The 17974-nt window shown below is 39.6% G+C and overlaps 1 protein-coding gene across 1 annotated transcript; it reads right to left on the bottom strand.

The window, feature by feature from the left end:
• Positions 1 to 366: 366 nt before the first annotated feature.
• LOC120745440 (nuclear GTPase SLIP-GC-like) lies at positions 367 to 15125 on the bottom strand. Its single transcript, XM_040050301.1, has 24 exons — positions 14795 to 15125; positions 14579 to 14660; positions 14299 to 14411; positions 14094 to 14135; positions 13920 to 13958; positions 12915 to 12953; positions 12599 to 12623; positions 12351 to 12437; positions 10180 to 10267; positions 6961 to 7177; positions 6624 to 6839; positions 4676 to 4879; positions 4410 to 4585; positions 3715 to 3808; positions 3545 to 3632; positions 3306 to 3427; positions 2918 to 3094; positions 2678 to 2826; positions 2471 to 2588; positions 2253 to 2361; positions 2036 to 2166; positions 1657 to 1744; positions 1519 to 1563; positions 367 to 700 (listed from the first exon to the last, which is right to left on the bottom strand). The coding sequence occupies exons 2-24, from the start codon at positions 14643 to 14645 to the stop codon at positions 669 to 671; spliced, it is 2466 nt and encodes an 821-aa protein (XP_039906235.1). The 5' UTR covers positions 14646 to 14660; positions 14795 to 15125; the 3' UTR covers positions 367 to 668.
• Between the last annotated feature and the right edge of the window lie 2849 nt (positions 15126 to 17974).

Here is a 17974-nt window from a genome sequence, read left to right as displayed (position 1 = left end):
ATGAATTAATGAACTAATTTGAAATACAAATCAGTTTCTAGAGAAAATAGCCTTAGTTTTAGTATTTGTTAGTTTGGTAAAAATGTTATCACAAGTTATTACAATGTGCCTGACATGGCATTGATGGATGTGTTTGAGAAACTGGACATCTACAAGACAAGTGGGTCAACAGTTTTAAAAAAGTTAAACGTTTCTATTGTAATACCTGTACTGGTTTTCCTCAGTTATGCCTCTGACATTTGCACTAAATACAACAATAATTTAAAAAAAGTATAAAAGTAATAAAACTGAACTAAAACTAAACATTTTCAAACAGTAAAAAATGAAACAAAAACAGTCTTGAAACTTACTGAAACTAAACTGAAATAAAAACAAAAAGTCACAAATAAATAAAATAAAACTTAATGACAAAATACAAAACTATAATAACTTTGTTGCATGGCTAACAGAGAAACACAATTAATCTTGCTCAGATGCACATCTATATTCAAAATCACCATTTAACCTAACCCACATGCACTAAAAAAATCGAATTTCATTAAATTCATTAAAAGTCAAACACAGCATTCAAAGACAGCAGGCAACACAACTTCACAAAAATGTCTGTGGTGATATCCAGAGACCTCATGCTTTTGGTCAGTGTTCCCTCAGAGATGTTGAGTGGGTCATCAGGTTTCTGCTGTTACTGTGTGGAGCAAATCTGAAACATCCAGTAATAATAAGCACGAAGATTTTTAACACTCAGCTGCTCAGGCAAACAGTACAAGTGTCAGTACTTAAAATGTACTTTGAAATGTCTTGAAAGCTCCTCAGCCTAGAATAGAAAATCTTAATATCTGTTGTTTCTGTTACTGTTTGTGTAGAAAATCATTTTTGGAAATACTTTATTTTAACATGTTTGAGGTGACTCAGATGTAAAAAGGGTAAAATAACACAAATTATAAGTGGTGATATTATTCAAATACTTCTTCTGTGCTTTGCAATAACAAATTCAGCATGTTTACCTCAGCTGTTAGTCCGATATGAGTCAATAAGTTACTTCTGTCCAAAGACTGTGGAGAATATTCAGGGAAGGTTTTGAGCAAAACCTGAACTTTTATGTTGATAGTGCTTCTGGTGTCACCACTGTTAGCAGTTGTTTAGCAGCTTCTTGTAAACTTCTTTTAAAGTAGATCTAACATTGTGGTGTCATACTTTAACACTGCATAACATTACCTAGTATAACGTTAGATAAGAACCAGCTGGGTTCTTTCTAGCTGATGAAAATACAAATGGTCAGCTCAAATGGCCATATGTAATTTAAAATGGCTATTTCTGATCTTTAAATTATGAAGAACTTATTATTGACACTAAACACTAAAAAATTAAAAGTTACTGTATATTTAGGTGCTTAGGATTGTTGTCAGATTTCACCCCTTTTCTTTGAGAATTCACAGGAACTGTTAAAGTAACATGAAATAACCTTTATATATTTACCTGGTTACTATGATGTTATGTCTCCCTCTTGACTACACTTACCTTCATTGTAATGTTGCTGCACAGTTTCAAGATGCTCTGAAACATCTGAAAAGCAAACAAACATATAGATAATTAAAAACATGTGTTTGGCATTGTTCAACATACATGATTTACTTTCATAGCCTATATTTTCTTTACCTGGAAGACTCTCACTCAAAGCTGACGCCTTGAGTGAGAGTTTAATGGAGTGGTCCATGGTTTCCTTCAGTTCCTTACAGATGATCATCTAATTAAACATCAGAGCTTTTATTACTTTTCACAGAGTCAAATATTGAGGTTTAAAATAACTGAAACATCTGGATTAATGGGTGGGTGATTTTTTTAGAGCTCTTGTGGCCAGTTCATGCTTTAATCTCTTCAGTTCAACGCATCATTGCAGACAAAATCCTTGTAATGCTGAAAAATACAAATGTTAACAGCAGCCTCACTAATGTTTAGAGAATGTTCAGACTGAGCAAAAGCACTCAAATATAGACAAACACAACTTGGTCTCATTATATGTTATAATTTGACAAACCATCAATATATTCATCTTCTCCAACATGGTCTTTTTTGCGTCCTCATACATGTTCCTATTTAAGGATACATGTGTCTCAATAGTCTTCCTCATTTTTTTCAGTGCATCATTCCCTGAAATTTTTCGTGCATCTACAAGAAAAGAATAAACTTTGTCAAAACATTTTTTTAATGTACAATTGTGATTTATTACAGTGACAAGCTGACAATCTTCTTACCTTCATAGCACTTTTTCATGTTTTTCTCAATTGTCTCTGTTAGACTGTTGTAGATGATTTTCTTCCCCTTTATGATTATTTTGTTGAGTTTTGTCTTAATTTTATCCTCCTTAAAAACATGAAACATGGATCAGTTAATAAACAGAATTAGTATTTGTAGAGGGAATAGGTCAATTCTGCTATAATGGACTGACAAACTGGATTGTTTCATGTCGTACCTCTGTCTGGAGAAATATCAGCTGCAGTTTGACATCTTGGTATTTTTGAATCAGCAAATTTGTGTCAAGTGAAAATCTACTGATGACTCCATTGAAAGATCCGCCTTTAACATCATTTCTGAAAAAATGTTTCATGATGGCAGTATTGACAAGTTTGTTTTAATCATTTTAAGTATAGTGTACAGTTTAAAATTTGTTTATTCTTACGGGAAGGTCTTTCTGAATTTTTCATCAATGCTGTCAGTCAAGCATGAAGCTAACATTGTGTTGAGATTTATGTGTTCCCCTTTTTTTGTTTTGTGGATGCCGTCTTTTCTAACCACAGCCTGTAGTGTCTTGACAAAACCAGGCTGTTTCTGTAACAGATCAGGAAAACAATTCTAAACACATGCTCATATAAAGTGCAAAATCTGTTGCTTTGATGTGAATTATAATTCAGATACATACATCACGGTCCAAAAAGAATTTCAGTTTTTCTTCAGAGGTTTTGGAATTTTTAACCCCTTCTGTAAGACATTGTTCAAAATCCTTGATCGCTTCATCAACTGCTTTTTTCACTTGATCAAGTTGTTCTGTCATGTTTTTCTCAAGGACTTTACATACATCATCTGCTTTTCCAACACCCTGAAATGAAAACAGTATATTTATTTTTTATTAAAGGAATAATAACATAAATACAACTCTTTTTTTATTCATCATTTTTGAAATGTTGTCACTCAGTGCCTGTCAAGAAATTTTGATAACTAAAATTTTGTTAGGTGTCAGATTTATGGAAACATTTGAAGTTTTAAATTTGTCATTAATATATTGTTCCACATAGATAACTTGACCTCACCTCTTTTCTGCACCTGGCACCTTCAATCAAAGACAGAATCCCATAAGCTCCACTCACGTAGTTTACTGTCTCTGAGTGACAGTCATTGAGATCTTGCAAAAATCCCTGAAGTTTGGGTATTTCTGTTAAGAAGAAATTTCAGTGCCACAGTTTGAAATTACGTACTATAATTCAAATTAAATAATTCTTCTTTCAGTCACAGCAAACTAAAACAACATGTGCATCAAGACTTCACCTACCAGTTTCTTCTGGACTTAGATGCTTCCCTTTTAGGAACTCTTCTGAGCTCACTGTGAACACTTTGAAACTGTAATCAGTGAAGTGTTTCTGTGGAAAAATGATTTAATTTTAAAGCATCTTTGCAACTGTGGAGAGTCTGTATTATTTTCTGTCAGCCTATAAAACTCACATTAATCTTGCTTCTCTTGTTGAATTCTTTTCTTACTCCATCCTTGGCTTGAATGTTTCTTTTAACTATTCGATCATGGATATCAGCTGATGAACTACAAGAAATGTGCACATCTGTACTGTTACCGTCATCACTATTATCATCACCATCATTAATTTGGGGCAGGCTGGGCGGTTTTGATTTATTCTTGGCCTTTAGGTGAAAATGTGGGAACCAAACTGAGCTTTGCCTGACTTTTGCACACCTGTAACTCTTTGTTAACACATAGAGTGTATTTAAAGACTGGCTGTGGCAATGTTTCTCTGCCTGATGGTGCTGGTACTCCAGTTTGTTGCCTTCTATTTTTAAATGTCTGGTCTGGTTAATATCCTCTCATACTTGCTAACTTGGGTTGTCAGAGCCTCACACCAAAATACTTACCTGTTCACTACAGTCTCCGTCTTTTTTCCTTCCAGCCAGTCATTGAGTACTCTCTCCCAAACCACCACCTTAGGGTGGTGCTCTCCACTAAATCACCAGTTCATTGTATACATTTGTTTCATTGGAAATAAACCTATTGAGCTTCAGTTGTGCGAGTCTGCTTTGCGGGTCCAGTCATATATGATTATATAGCTTTATTTGCTTAATGTATTTATTTTGACTGTTTAAAAAAACAAACTCGCAAATATGGGAGTTTGCATGGAAAATGTACTTACAGATCATCTGAATCATCAAGAAAATCAGACTTGGTGCAGATAAAGTGAATTTGCTGACATTCGCCACCATTTTCAATCAGACTACTGACACTTTCCAGGATCTCCCAGGCTGCTTTCTCTGACGTTGCTCGATTAATTTCAGTCACAATCCACACAGTAGAACAATCTCCAACTATCTGAAAGGAGAATAACATGTCTCAGTGCTTAATAGAAACATGACTGTTTTACAGACAAAGTATAAGCAAAGAGCAGTAAATGTGAATTACCCTTTTCCACATCTGATCTCTGCTCTTGTTAAAGGAACCATTTCCAGGAAGGTCCACAAGTGTGACATGCTGGAGAAGAGACTTGTTTGGCACCCTGACAGTCACACACTTCACTATTGGCCAAAACGTTTTTCCTTCATTGCCTTCTCCTTGTTTTGAATCACTTCTTGTGTACTTGACACATTTTGCAGAAAGTTCATTAGCCTGCAATAAATAATAAAAGCAGTGCAGTTTAATTTTAATCTTACAGTTTAAGTGCTTTATAAAAACCATTAAAAAGTCCGTGACATAAAAAAAACAACTTAAAGAAATTGGATCACTAAAAAAAAGATTTTTTTTTTAATCATTTTATTTTTTGCTTTTATATTAAACACAGCATGCTTATACAGATTCAACTGAGGACAATTACTACATTTAGCATTTGTGAACTTATAAGTAAAAAAGAAAAAGGAGAAAAAAGAGGAAGAAAAAATTATAACAACATTAACTAAATAAAGAGTAAAATAAAATAAGAAAATTCGCGCAGAGCGTGAGGCATGAATTATGATCAGTTAATTAAGAATTCTAGAAATGGCTACCAAATCGTACAAAAACTCGCCAGTTTCCCCTTTCTATCAAATATTATCTGTTCCACCCTGGCCACAGACACCATCTCATTAAGCCACCTTTTAAAACACGGGGCCGAAGAAGACCGCCACTGTAAAAGAATAAGTTTCTTTGCAGCCAGCATACCCATTGTAATTATCTGTTTTTGTGAAAAGGAAAAAAAGATTCGATTGATGCAAATGATCCAATTATAGCCAGTGTACCATCAAGTGGTACTTTTTTCCTAAATTGGTTTGAAAACCACGTAAAAATCTGGCTCCAAAAAGCTCTAAAGACAGGGAAATGCCAAAATAGATGTGCAAGGGAACCTTCGTCAATTTTCGATTTAAATGATCAGATTGTGTCATGTACAAGCTTCCCCTTGCGTTATATTGGATCAAGACTGAGGAGAAATTCAGGTCATGTGAAACCCTTTTTAAAACAATCAACCATTTGATAGTTTTGAGAAAGTCTCTAATTATCATTCAAAACCAAAATGAAAATAGATTTTTATGAATTATTTAAAAGTTTTTATTCTCTATTTAAATAACACTTACTACACTCTTGTTCTCAACAGCAGAAACTACTTCATGTGGGAATTTTGCATAGTTTTCAACCACTTTGCTCAGCAGTTAATTTCTAAAGAGTGATTTAAAAAGGGTCCAGGCGGTGAGAGGGAAGCAACAAAAAGTGTCCAGGTCAGAAAAAGGAGTCAAGGAGGCAAAAGGGTTAAATTAAAGAGTTTTATTAAAGTAGCTCAACTAAAAGAGCCGCTATCACCATTTAAGAAAAACAAACAAAACTCAGGCGTTGGTCAATAAAGTAAAACGTAAGCCAAAAAGAGAGCAGCTCACTAGCTGCAAACACCACAAACACTCAGCTCACTAGCTATAACCACACTACTGGCACTCTGGCCCAGAGCTCACCTTTCCCTGGGCTTAAATACTTTTAATTACTGATGTGAGTCAGCTGTGTAACAGGGAAAGGTGGCACCTCAGGCAGAAGAGGTGGTGGGACACACCCACACAGGCACCTTCAGGAGGAGGCCCTGCTAGGGCCGTAACAGGTAGTTAGGTTAGAACAGGGAACTAATCACTGTTGTGTGAAGAGGTAAAGGTTCTTAGACAGACAGACCACTGGATCTGTTTTTGGTGTTTTGTGTTTTTTGGACTTTTGGATCTATGCTGCATTCTGTTTTCAGAAGTGAGATGTGTTTCCAATTTGTAATCTTTTGTCAATTTGGTCAGTTCCCTTTTGTGTCCAAGTTGTCCTAGTTTCACCTACAGTATGTCCCCTTCCCAGCATCCCCAGTGTGTAGTCTATCATGGCTGTCTGTTATAGTAGTAATATGAGTTTGTCTTACTGATTCACATCTCAAAATCTTTCGCCTGGATTGGAGAAATTCTGGAATTTCTTTGAAATATTTGTTCTCCATGAGGTTTTCAGAGGACCTTCTCCAGTCTTCTCCATACAGTGCTGACAGCTTTTCAACAGCATCATGATAATCATCCTCTTCCTTTTCCTGATTTTCATTATTGTCAAGAAGCTGACGAAATGACCACAACTCATCTTTCCACTCCTACAAAAATAGATGACAAGCCATTTATTGGAGGAATGTACCCAGCCTTAAGCTCCAAGAACTGCACTATAACAAATGATTTAGCTGTAAGTACAAATCAAACTTTGAGAACTCATTTTACCTCCTTTGTGATGAACTCAATTTCTGCCTCATACTTTGTGCTACGTGTGTTGGCTTCCACTTTGATCATGACTGAGGTGCAGGCAATGAATCCTCCTGAGGGTAAAAGATTCTTCTCTTCAATGATGGCATTTATCAAAGAGCTCTTTCCAGCCCCGGTTTTACCAAAGACGCCAACCAGCTCCCTCTTGTCTGTCTCCAAATCACTGATCTTTTTCCTGTTGAACAAGATTTTAAATATGGGTTTATTGATTCAGTCATGAAAACATTTTTAAGCATGCTTCAAAAGGTTTAAAAGAGAGTTTTGTTATTTTTAATAGTAATGACTACTAGGTATTTCAGTTTTATAGACTCGCTCCACTTATTGTTTACTGTATGTTGTTTTGATCTACACCTTTTTTGTGTCAGCTAAAGTGAAAATGTTTCCACCAAGAGTTGGTACATACCGGGAACAGGAAAAAAAAATGTAGCTAAGTCACCAAAACTTCCTAAAAATATCAGTCTTTGTTGGTCTTAACTTGGAAAGTTTTAGTTTACTACCGAATCATTCTGTCATCTATAATTGTGCGGCTGTAAGTCAAAAGTATGATGTTAAAATAACTAAACAAAGAACCAACACGTCAAACAGACTGACACAAGAAACTAACTGATGACTATTGAACCAAAAGGGTTCATGTTCAGGCAGCACGATGGCATGATGGCACTGTTGTCTCACACCACCATCTGGTTGGGGGCATTTTTGTTTTGAGTTTACGTGTTCTCTCTGTGTTTGCCTCGGTTCTCTCCAGGTACTCCTGCTTTCTCCAACAGTCCAAAGACATGCAGTTAGTGCATTTAGGTTAATAAATTTTAAATCCTCATCAGTGTAGTTACTCATTCCTGTGACTGTATCTTGGTGTAACCAGTGTGACTTCCATAAAGTTGGTTTGGACTGAATCATTTAAATTGTTCTGATCATTTGAATATACTGCTTATTTTTGCGTGTGTCAAGACTCTTGAAAAGGGACCATCTTCTCTGTGTGACTCAATTACACAAAACTAGCAGTTTTTGAGGATGTTTTACAGATATTTTCTGCATTTTTGGTTTCTTCAAACACAATCTCTCTTTGATCTGTTTGTGAAACTGTCACATGATCAGGAGTGGAACCAGGCCCATACATTACAAAATATCCATCCATCCATCCATCTTCATCCGCTTTATCTGAGGTCGGGTCGCGGGGCCAGCAGCCTAAGCAAAGAGGCCCAGACCTCCCTCTCCCCAGCCACCTCCTCCAGCTTGTCCGGGGGAATACCAAGGCGTTCCCAGGCCAGCCGAGAGATATAATCTCTCCAGCGTGTCCTGGGTCTGCCCCGGGGCCTCCTCCCGGTGGGGCATGCCTGGAACACCTCGCCCAGGAGGCGCCCAGGGGGCATCCTTGTCAGATGCCCGAACCACCTCAGCTGGCTCCTTTCGATGTGGAGCAGCAGCTGCTCTACTCTGAGCCCCTCCCGGATGGCCAAACTTCTCACCCTATCTCTAAGGGAGAGGCCAGCCACCTTTCGGAGGAAGCTCATTTCCGCCGCTTGTATCCGCGATCTCGTTCTTTCGGTCACTACCCACAGCTCGTGGCCATAGGTGAGGGTAGGGACGTAGATCGACCGGTAAATTGAGAGCTTCGCTTTTACACTCAGCTCCCTCTTCACCACGACTGACCGGTGCAGCGTCCGCATTACTGCAGCTGCAGCCCCAATCCGTCTGTCGATCTCCGGCTCCCTTCTCCCATCACTCGCGAACAAGACCCCGAGATACTTGAACTCCTCCACTTGGGGCAGGAACTCATCCCCGACCCGGAGTGGGCACTCCACCCTTTTCCGGCTGAGAACCATGGCCTCAGATTTGGAGGTGCTGATCCTCATTCCCGCTGCTTCACACTCGGCTGCGAACCGTTCCAGTGCGAGCTGGAGGCCCTCACCCGATGAAGCCAACAGAACCACATCATCCGCAAAAATCAGAGATGAGATTCTGAGGCCACCAAAGCGAAAGCCCTCCGCCACTTGGCTGCGCCTAGAAATCCTGTCCATAAAAATTATGAACAGAACCGGAGACAAAGGGCAGCCCTGGCGGAGCCCATCACCCACCGGGAACGAGTCCGACTTATTGCTGGCAATGCGAACCAAGCTCTTGCAACGGTTGTATAGGGATCGAATGGCCCGTAGCAATGGGCCAGACACCCCATACTCCCGCAACACCTCCCACAGGACACCCCGAGGGACACGGTCGAATGCCTTCTCCAAGTCCACAAAACACATGTAGACTGGTTGGGCAAACTCCCATGCACCCTCAGGTATCCTCGAGAGGATAAAGAGCTGGTCCAGTGTTCCGCGACCAGGACGAAAACCGCATTGTTCCTCCTGTATCCGAGGTTCGACTAGCAGACGAACTCTCCTTTCCAGCACCCTGGCATAGACTTTTCCAGGGAGGCTGAGGAGTGTGATCCCCCTGTAGTTGGAACACACCCTCCGGTCCCCCTTCTTAAAGATGGGGACCACCACCCGGTCTGCCAGTCCACAGGTACTGCCCCTGATCTCCACGCAACATTGCAGAGGCGTGTCAACCAGGACAGCCCTACAACGTCCAGAGCCTTCAGGAACTCGGGGCGGACCTCATCAACACCAGGGGCTCTGCCACCAAGGAGTTGTTTAACTGCCTCAGTGACCTCGCCCCCGGAAATTGGCGGGTCATTCCCCTCATCCCCAGACTCTGCTTCCTCCTCGGAAGACGTGTCAGTGGGATTAAGGAGGTCCTCGAAGTATTCCTTCCACCGCCCGACAATTTTCTCAGTCGACGTCAGCAGCGCTCCGCCAGCACTATACACAGTGCAGGTAGAGCACCGCTTTCCCCTCCTGAGACGCCTGACGGTTTGCCAGAATCTCTTCGAGGCAGTCCGAAAGTCTTTTTCCATGGCCTCTCCGAACTCCTCCCACACCCGAGTTTTTGCTTCAGCCACTGCCCGAGCCGCATTCCGCTTGGCCTGTCGATACCTGTCGGCTGCCTCCGGAGTCCCACAGGCTAACCAAGCCCGATAGGACTCCTTCTTCAGCCTGGTGGCTCCCTTCACCTCTGGTGTCCACCATTTGGTTCGGGGATTACCACCACGGCAGGCACCAACCACCTTGCGGCCGCAGCTCAATGCAGCAGCTTCGGCAAAATATACAAAATATGAAAAAACTTAATACTCACTTTAAGAAATCACTGAGTTTGTCTTGGTCATTTAGTCTTTCATGTACAAATGTCATGATGCTTTTCACATCAGACAGTATGATTGATTCTGTGGACAAAGAAAGGAAAAAACTATTTAAAACAAATACCGTATTTTCGCAACTATAAGGCGCACATAAAAGCCTTAGATTTTCTTTAAAAAGTGCGGCGCGCCCTATAGTGCAGTGCGCCCTGTGTGTTGTAAGGAGGACGTAGTAGAGAACACCATGAGAACGCTAAAGGGTGAAGTGTGGGTGTTAATTGTATATACACCGGGACAATTGCACATACCTGTATAAAAGGACAGGTATGTACATTATGTGGAACATCGTTGTTTTAACAACCCTGAAAATTGGAAAGAGACACGCTTATGAAGCACAGTTTAAACTGAAGGCCATCAGCTACGCGGAGGAACATGGAAATCGAGCAGCCACGAGAGAATTTAAGATTAATGAATCGATGGTTCGCAAGTGGAGGAAGCTGGAAAACAAGCTCCGGCAGGTCAAGAAAACGCAGCTGAGTTTCCGCGGACATAAGGCGAGGTGGCCCGAGTTGGAGGAAAGACTCGAGCGGTGGATCATCGAGCAAAGAACGAGTGGGAGAAGCGTTTCGACAGTCACCATTCGACTAAAAGCGGTTTCGCTAGCAGAAGAAATGAAAATTGAACATTTCCGAGGAGGTCCGTCTTGGTGCTTTCGTTTCATGAAACTGTGCCATTTTTCCATCCGGACCAGGACTACGGTAGCGCAGCAACTTCCAGCAGATTATAATGAACAGCTGGCCATCTTCCGCTCCTACTGCAGCAAACACATCGGCGACAAAAACATCCAGCCCAGCCACATCACTAACATGGACGAGGTGCCGCTCACTTTCGACATCCCGGTGAGTCACACTGTGGAGAAGAAGGGGACCAGCACGGTAGCGATATGCACAACGGGGCACGAAAAGTCTTCTTTTACTGTTGTGCTTGGCTGCCATGCTAATGGACAGAAACTGCCGCCTATGGTGATTTTTAAGAGAAAGACTTTGCCTAAAGAGAAGTTTCCAGCAGGAATCATCATTAAGGCAAATGAAAAGGGCTGGATGGATGAGGAAATGATGAAAGACTGGCTGAGGGAGGTGTATGTAAGGAGACCAGGTGGTTTTTTCCACGCATCACCATCGCTGTTGATCTGTGACTCTATGCGTGCCCATCTCACAGCCGATGTGAAAAAACAAGTGAAACAAATGAACTGTGAGCTTGCTGTCATTCCGGGAGGCCTGACAAAGGAACTCCAACCGCTGGACATCGTTGTGAACCGCCCGTTCAAAGTAAGGCTGCGAGCGGCGTGGGAGCGATGGATGACCGATGGAGACCACAGTTTCACTAAGAGTGGAAGGCAGCGCCGGGCGAGTTACGCCACAATTTGCGAATGGATTGTAGATGCTTGGGCTAACATGTCTGCTGGCACTGTTGTTCGAGCTTTCGCAAAAGCCGGCATCATTTCCGAGGAGCCGCACGGCACGGAAAGTGACTCTGACGGTGAAGAAAGTGACCCTGGAATGTTTGATGGAGATTTAGCGCAGCTGTTCAATTCAGACACAGAGGATGAGGACTTCGATGGGTTTGATTGATGACAATTACCGGTAATAAAAATGTGAGTACCAAACTCAGTTTTGCTCCCGCTTTATTTTTAAACACGCATAATTGTAGGCGCCCTATAATCAGGTGCGCCTTATGTGTGTGTTAAATACAGTAATGGCACACATAACTGAGACTGCGCCTTTTAGTACGGTGCGTCTTATGGTCGTGAAAATACGGTATTTAGTCTGGGATGTACAAATGTCATGATGCTTTTCACATCAGACAGTATGACTGGTTCTGTTGGCATAAATGTAAAGAACTATTTAGAAGGAATTATAGACTAGAATAACCAGAAAATGTAAATTCTCATGTTTAACAAGAAAGCAAACCTGCGTGAATTAGAGTATATCAGGACCATAATGTGACCATTTACCAATCAACCCTAATATACCATGCAACATGTGACTGTTAAATTTTGACAAAAACCCAAAGAAAAAGTAACTTCTAGCATCAAAGATGTTGGACAAATTGTGCTGCACAGAGGTTTAACCCTTAAACTGTGACACTGTTTAGTAAGAAACCTAAATACCTTCAAATCCTGGCACAGACAGACGTTGTCGCTTAGCTGGTGACTGCAACCTGATGGTGTCACTTTGAAGGTCTGATTTTCTCTTTCCTGATTGGATAAAAACAACAACAAAAAATAAGAACAAAAAAACGGTTTTCTCTCAGCACTTAAAGTTATTCTTAGTAAAGTTATGTAGATTGCAAAAAATATTGGTGCCTTTAAAACACAGAATAATATGAGATGCAATAAATACGATGCATGTCTCTCACCTGTATCACTTGTGGATGGCAAGACCTGAGGATGAATATGAGTTATACAGGAAATTATTACTATTTGCATTGGCATTGCTCTTTAACAAATTTTAAAGGACACTAACATATAAGTTTTACAATCAACAAACTTAAATGCAGTTATTTTTTATTAACCAGCAGACTGATGAAAAATAAATTACAATAACCTTCTTCTTACTAAATATCAGTGATCCGACGAGACAGTTGTTTTACATAATTAAGTCCCAGTCCCAATGGAGCTTTACTTTGTCTCAGGCAGTTGGCTCATATGTCTGAAATTCAGTATAATCCTTACCTGAACCACATCAGCTGCTTCTTCATGCTCCTGTTCACACTGCAGATAAAAAGTGCAAAGCAGTGTTTAATATTAAGCTCTTAAACATGTATTAAAATTGTATTTGTCGTATGGACATTCAATCTGAAGGAAAAAAAATGTTTTAAACTGACTTGAAAAGAAATGACTGTTTCCTGATTTGAGTTTTGTTCTTCCTGCCACAATCAAAACAACTCAAATTATATTAGTTAAGAATTAATAAAATTACTCTACAAATAATTACTGCCAGTGAGATGCTGTCGAACACCAGTGGGTCGCTGGTGTTCGCTCTCTGCGGTAAACTATCACTTCTTGTTCCAACACATAGTGATGTTTTTATGTAGCTTATCTGCGTAGCCAATTTAATTAAAAACTTAGAACTTATTTCAAGGTGTAATCTTCACACACTCTGTGTATTCACTCACAGTATTCACTCACAGTATTCACTCACTGTGTCTTCAGTGGTTCACTAGCTTAGCTTGGCCATGGCCAACTCATTAGCAGCATGGCCTTTTCACCTGTCCCTCCTGCACTTTCCTGCTCATTGTGTCAGATGTTTAGTTACTCCTCAGCCTCCTTCAGCAATAATGATACTTGCAATAAATGTAGCCTATCTGCAGCTCTGGAGGCCGGGATCACAGAATTGTAGACTCTGCTTCGCACCCTTAAAAATCCCATAGCTATCCAGGCCTCTTTAGCCCGTGCTAAAGGTAGCGTAGGCCCCATTAGCTCCCTCTGGCAGATTGTCCCGAGCAGTCGGGGAAACAAGATGACTGGGTGATGATGAGGAAGCATAGTATTAAACAGAAGGCCGGGCACACTGCTAACCCATTCATGTCTCTAACTGTTTTCCCCAATTGGTGACACACTGGTTACCTTAATGGGAGGTCACTAAAATTAATACTGTATGCCTAAAGGCAAAAGAATGGAGTTTTACTTTGTCTCAGGCAGTTGGCTCATATGTCTGAAGTTCAGTATAATCCTTACCTGAATCACATCAGCTGCTTCTTTATGCTCCTTTTCATGCTGCAGATAAAAAGTGCAAAGCCAAATACAATGAGCACTTAAACATGTACTAAATTTTTTTCTTTCTCGTATAGATACAGATAGATATAGATAAAGATAGAAAATCTCAAGGCAACAAAATAGTTTGTAACTTACTTGAAAAGAATTGACTGTTTCTTGATTTGTGTTTTGTTTTTCCTGTACAATCAAAACATTGTAAATCCATATTAGTAAACATTTAACAAAAATTACACTGCATAATATTACTGCAAGCACATTTTTCAATATCCAGATAATTCTAACAAAAATTCACCGCTGTACACTAAAATAACAATGATTGTTTAAAAAAAAATGTAATTACCTTTAACAGCTTGAGGTTCTTCTTGAATGTCATTCTTGGTCCAGCTTTTGTGATCAAATTCTCAATTTCTCGATCATCAAGCTCACAAATAATTCCTGCATCAATTTCTTGATCTGTAATTAAAAATAAAGTTGCAGAGATCAAGATTATTCTTAACTTGTTTCAGGAATACTAAATAAATGAAAACGCTATGGGCACAGATCTATGAGCTGTTTTACAGTTTACAGATCCCATCAGGATCAATATCTGTACCCATCACAGATTCACGTTAATACTTTACCTTTAAATTTCTCCACCCACTCACTTAGCCCCCATTCAACCAGTTTGGTTCTTACGAAATCATCCATGGCCAAGAAATGAAACTGTAAGATAAAATGCAATATTTAACCAGACAGTACTGCTTTAAAGATTAGATATTGTGACAAACGTCTCCATTAATACATATATAATCAGAGACACTGATATTAAATTCAGATTAAAAGTTCAAACTGCTCACCTTTTGTTGAAAGTAATGCTGGAAAAGGCTGCTGAGGGAGATGTGAAGTAAGCAGTGAGACACAAACAGCAAACAGGCGGGAAGAAAGAAATCGAGCAAAAAGCAAAGTCCACAAACAGATACGGTTAAAAACAAACTGAAACTGTGTGGCTCAGACTGCACAATTGCAACTGCATCTATACATTAAATAGAAATGTAAATCCAACATGAGTAAAGTGAGTGCAGGGAAAAGCAGAACTGGGAAAAGCAGGAAGAGGAGACGTTTGCTCAGCGTAGATGGGAGTGGCTGGCAGACAGGTAACAACCTGCCTCGGAGAAAGTGGGTTTTTGTTGTTGTTTAAAATAAATCAAAGGGATTAAAGTTTTCAAATATTATAGGTTAAAACAAGACAAAAACACAGTTTTATGTATATTTAAAGTACACAGGAAGTCAAAACATTAAAAAAAGAAGAAGAAACATTTTCAGCTGTTCCCTTTTTCACAAGAGCTCATAACAACAGACAGCTTCATATGTTAGTAATTTGTGCAGCTAATCAGGATCAAAGCAGGGATCTTTCACTTCTCGGGCAAACAGAAAATATCTATATTATGGAGCCACTAACGTTAGGCAAAGTTGCCTAACTAAATTAAGGTACTTAGATTAAAAATATCACCATAGTTTTTATTATATGCTGCCACATGTTGGCTATGTACGAATAACAAAGGTGTGAGACAATGTTGGGTGAACACTTTGTATAAAATTCTTAATTATTACTATTCCAGTCAGTCCAATTCAGTTCAATTCAATTTCATTTGTAGAGCCCCAAATCACGACAACAGTTGCCTCAGGGCTCTTGGTATTATAAGGTAGTGTCAGGGCTCTGTGTGCGGGCAGGCGGAGATGAGGATCCAAATGCAGGACTCGGAAAACAGAATGCAACTCAAAACCTCAGCTTTATTGCTGGCACGAAAACAAAACATGACGTGAACACTGAGAACAAAAACACACAGGCATAATCTGAGGGTATGACGTGACACTGAGCAAGGGCAAACACAGGGCTAATATACACAGGGAAGTAATCAGGGAATGGAAAACAGGAGGGAGACACAGCTGGGAGAGATAGGGGCTAACGAGACAGGGGGAGCGAAGCTGGACACACTGACTTAAGACACAATCCTTCAAAATAAAACAGGGAACATTACACAAGGACGCAGATTGAGAAACACGGACTTTACACGGGCAGAACTAAACCTAAACCAGAATAAGCTGGAACATACTAAATAATCATCATCATCATTATAATCATCATCATACAACAGATCAAGAAAATAACCAAAAATAGAAAATCAAACCAAAACACTGGGTCAAAACTGACCCAGAACCGTGACAGGTAGACCCTACAACAATACATAGGTACAGAGAAAAACCCAACAATCTTATGACCCTCTATGAGTAAGTAGAGATAGTGTCTGTCTCCCGAATCCAAACTGGAAGCTGGTTCCACAGAAGAGGGGCCTGAAAACTGAAGGCTCTCCCTCCCATTCTACTTTTAAATATTCTAGGAACAACAAATAAGCTTGCAGTGGGAGAGCAAAGTGCTCTAATAGTGCTCTAATATGGTACTACAAGGTCATTAAGATAAGATGGGGCCTGATTATTTAAGACCTTGTATGTGAGGAGCAGGATTTTGAATTCAATTCTGGATTTAACAGGAAGCCAATGAAGGGAAGCAAATACAGGAGAAATCTGCTCTCTCTTTCTAGTCCCTGTCAGGACTCTTGCTGCAGCATTTTGGATTAACTGAAGACTTTTGGGGGAGTTTTTAGGACATCCTGATAATAATGAATTACAGTAGTCCAGCCTGGAAGTAATAAATGCATAAACTAGTTTTTCAGCATCACTCTGAGACAGGATATTTCTAGTTTTAGAGATACTGCACAAATGGAAGAACGCAGTCCTACATATTTGTTTAATATGTGTATTGAAGGACATATCCTGGTCAAAAATCACTCCAAGGTTCCTCACAGCGTTACTGGAGGCCAAGGTAATGCCATCCAGAGTAAAAATCTGGTTAGATACCATATTTCTTAGATATTCAGGGCTGAATCTAACAACCTGTTTTATCACAAATCTTTACTACCATCTTTAATCCTCACAAATACTAAGAAAAATATAAATTGTCAATGTTATCTGTCAAAGTTGACAGCCCAGCGACACACAACAAATAACATGCAACTGTTAAGTTTGACTTGCTGAATTATGCAGAGTGATAAAACTGAGCTTATGACCACTGTAATGAATGACTGAAGCTTTTCCCAAACTTCTCAATGTGAAATTTTACAGGGAGGGAGAGAAACAACAGAATGGGATTCACAGAGCAAACCACATTTGGTAAGACGAAGGAAGGGGGTGTAACACATGTCCAAATTGTTAAATCATCTTCAGGCCTGGATGAGCCCATCCTCCTTTCTCTCATTCCTCCCAAAATCAGTCTTAGGAATCTACATTAGAGTAGGTTAATTACATAAGTCGAATTCAAGGGCTTTTATTAAGCGATGATTGTTATTAGTTGATTTTTCCTTTGCTCCTGTTAAATTTCTTTAATTTAATATTCTGCATTCAAAAAGTCTAAATTGTAGACATTGGTCTTTTAACCCTTTGTGAAACAGTAAATGTAAAGGTTATAAAAGGTAACTTTGGCCATAAAAGTTCATTATTATAGAATCATAGAAGAGAGATGGAGGATTAAAGACTGGAGGATTGTATTTGACCTGTAAGGCCACTTAGACAAGAACCCTTTTTGATGAAGCAGGATCCATAATCATTTGACTTCTGGTTGATAAATGGTTTGTGGTTCAGTCTTTACAGTTCATAGATAATTTTGCTCTTTGTTACAAGCTACTGTGGTACTGCAAAATACTTTTTGGCAGGTAGCTTAGTTGTAGGGTCAGAAAAAAAACACAAGAACAGGGTTTGAAAAACCATGTTTCCATCTTACAACTATAGAATCAACACAGAATAGAAACAACAGAAAACAATATGATATAATAACTAAAGTAGAAGGTGAGACGTATTTTTGCTGCTGCTTTATTACTTATGACAACCAAAGAAACCATTGTATTACAGTAAATTAATATTTAGGTTAGAAATCTAAGTAAAATGGTATACATAAGACATGTGCTATAGAAGTTTAAGAATAA

Source organism: Simochromis diagramma, unplaced genomic scaffold, assembly GCF_900408965.1.
Source record: "Simochromis diagramma unplaced genomic scaffold, fSimDia1.1 OVJJ01000321.1, whole genome shotgun sequence".
In the NCBI taxonomy this organism is placed as follows: Eukaryota; Metazoa; Chordata; class Actinopteri; order Cichliformes; family Cichlidae; genus Simochromis; species Simochromis diagramma.
This window is presented reverse-complemented; position numbering and strand designations above follow the sequence as displayed.

Coding starts and splice junctions, on each gene's coding strand:
- LOC120745440 (XM_040050301.1), bottom strand. CDS start 14,645: ATGGATGATTTCGTAAGAACCAAACTGGTTGAATGGGGGCTAAGTGAG. Junction 3,095..3,305: donor GTGCCAGGTGCAGAAAAGAG/GTGAGGTCAAGT, acceptor TTTTCATTTCAG/GGTGTTGGAAAAGCAGATGA. Junction 2,362..2,470: donor TGATATTTCTCCAGACAGAG/GTACGACATGAA, acceptor CATGTTTTTAAG/GAGGATAAAATTAAGACAAA.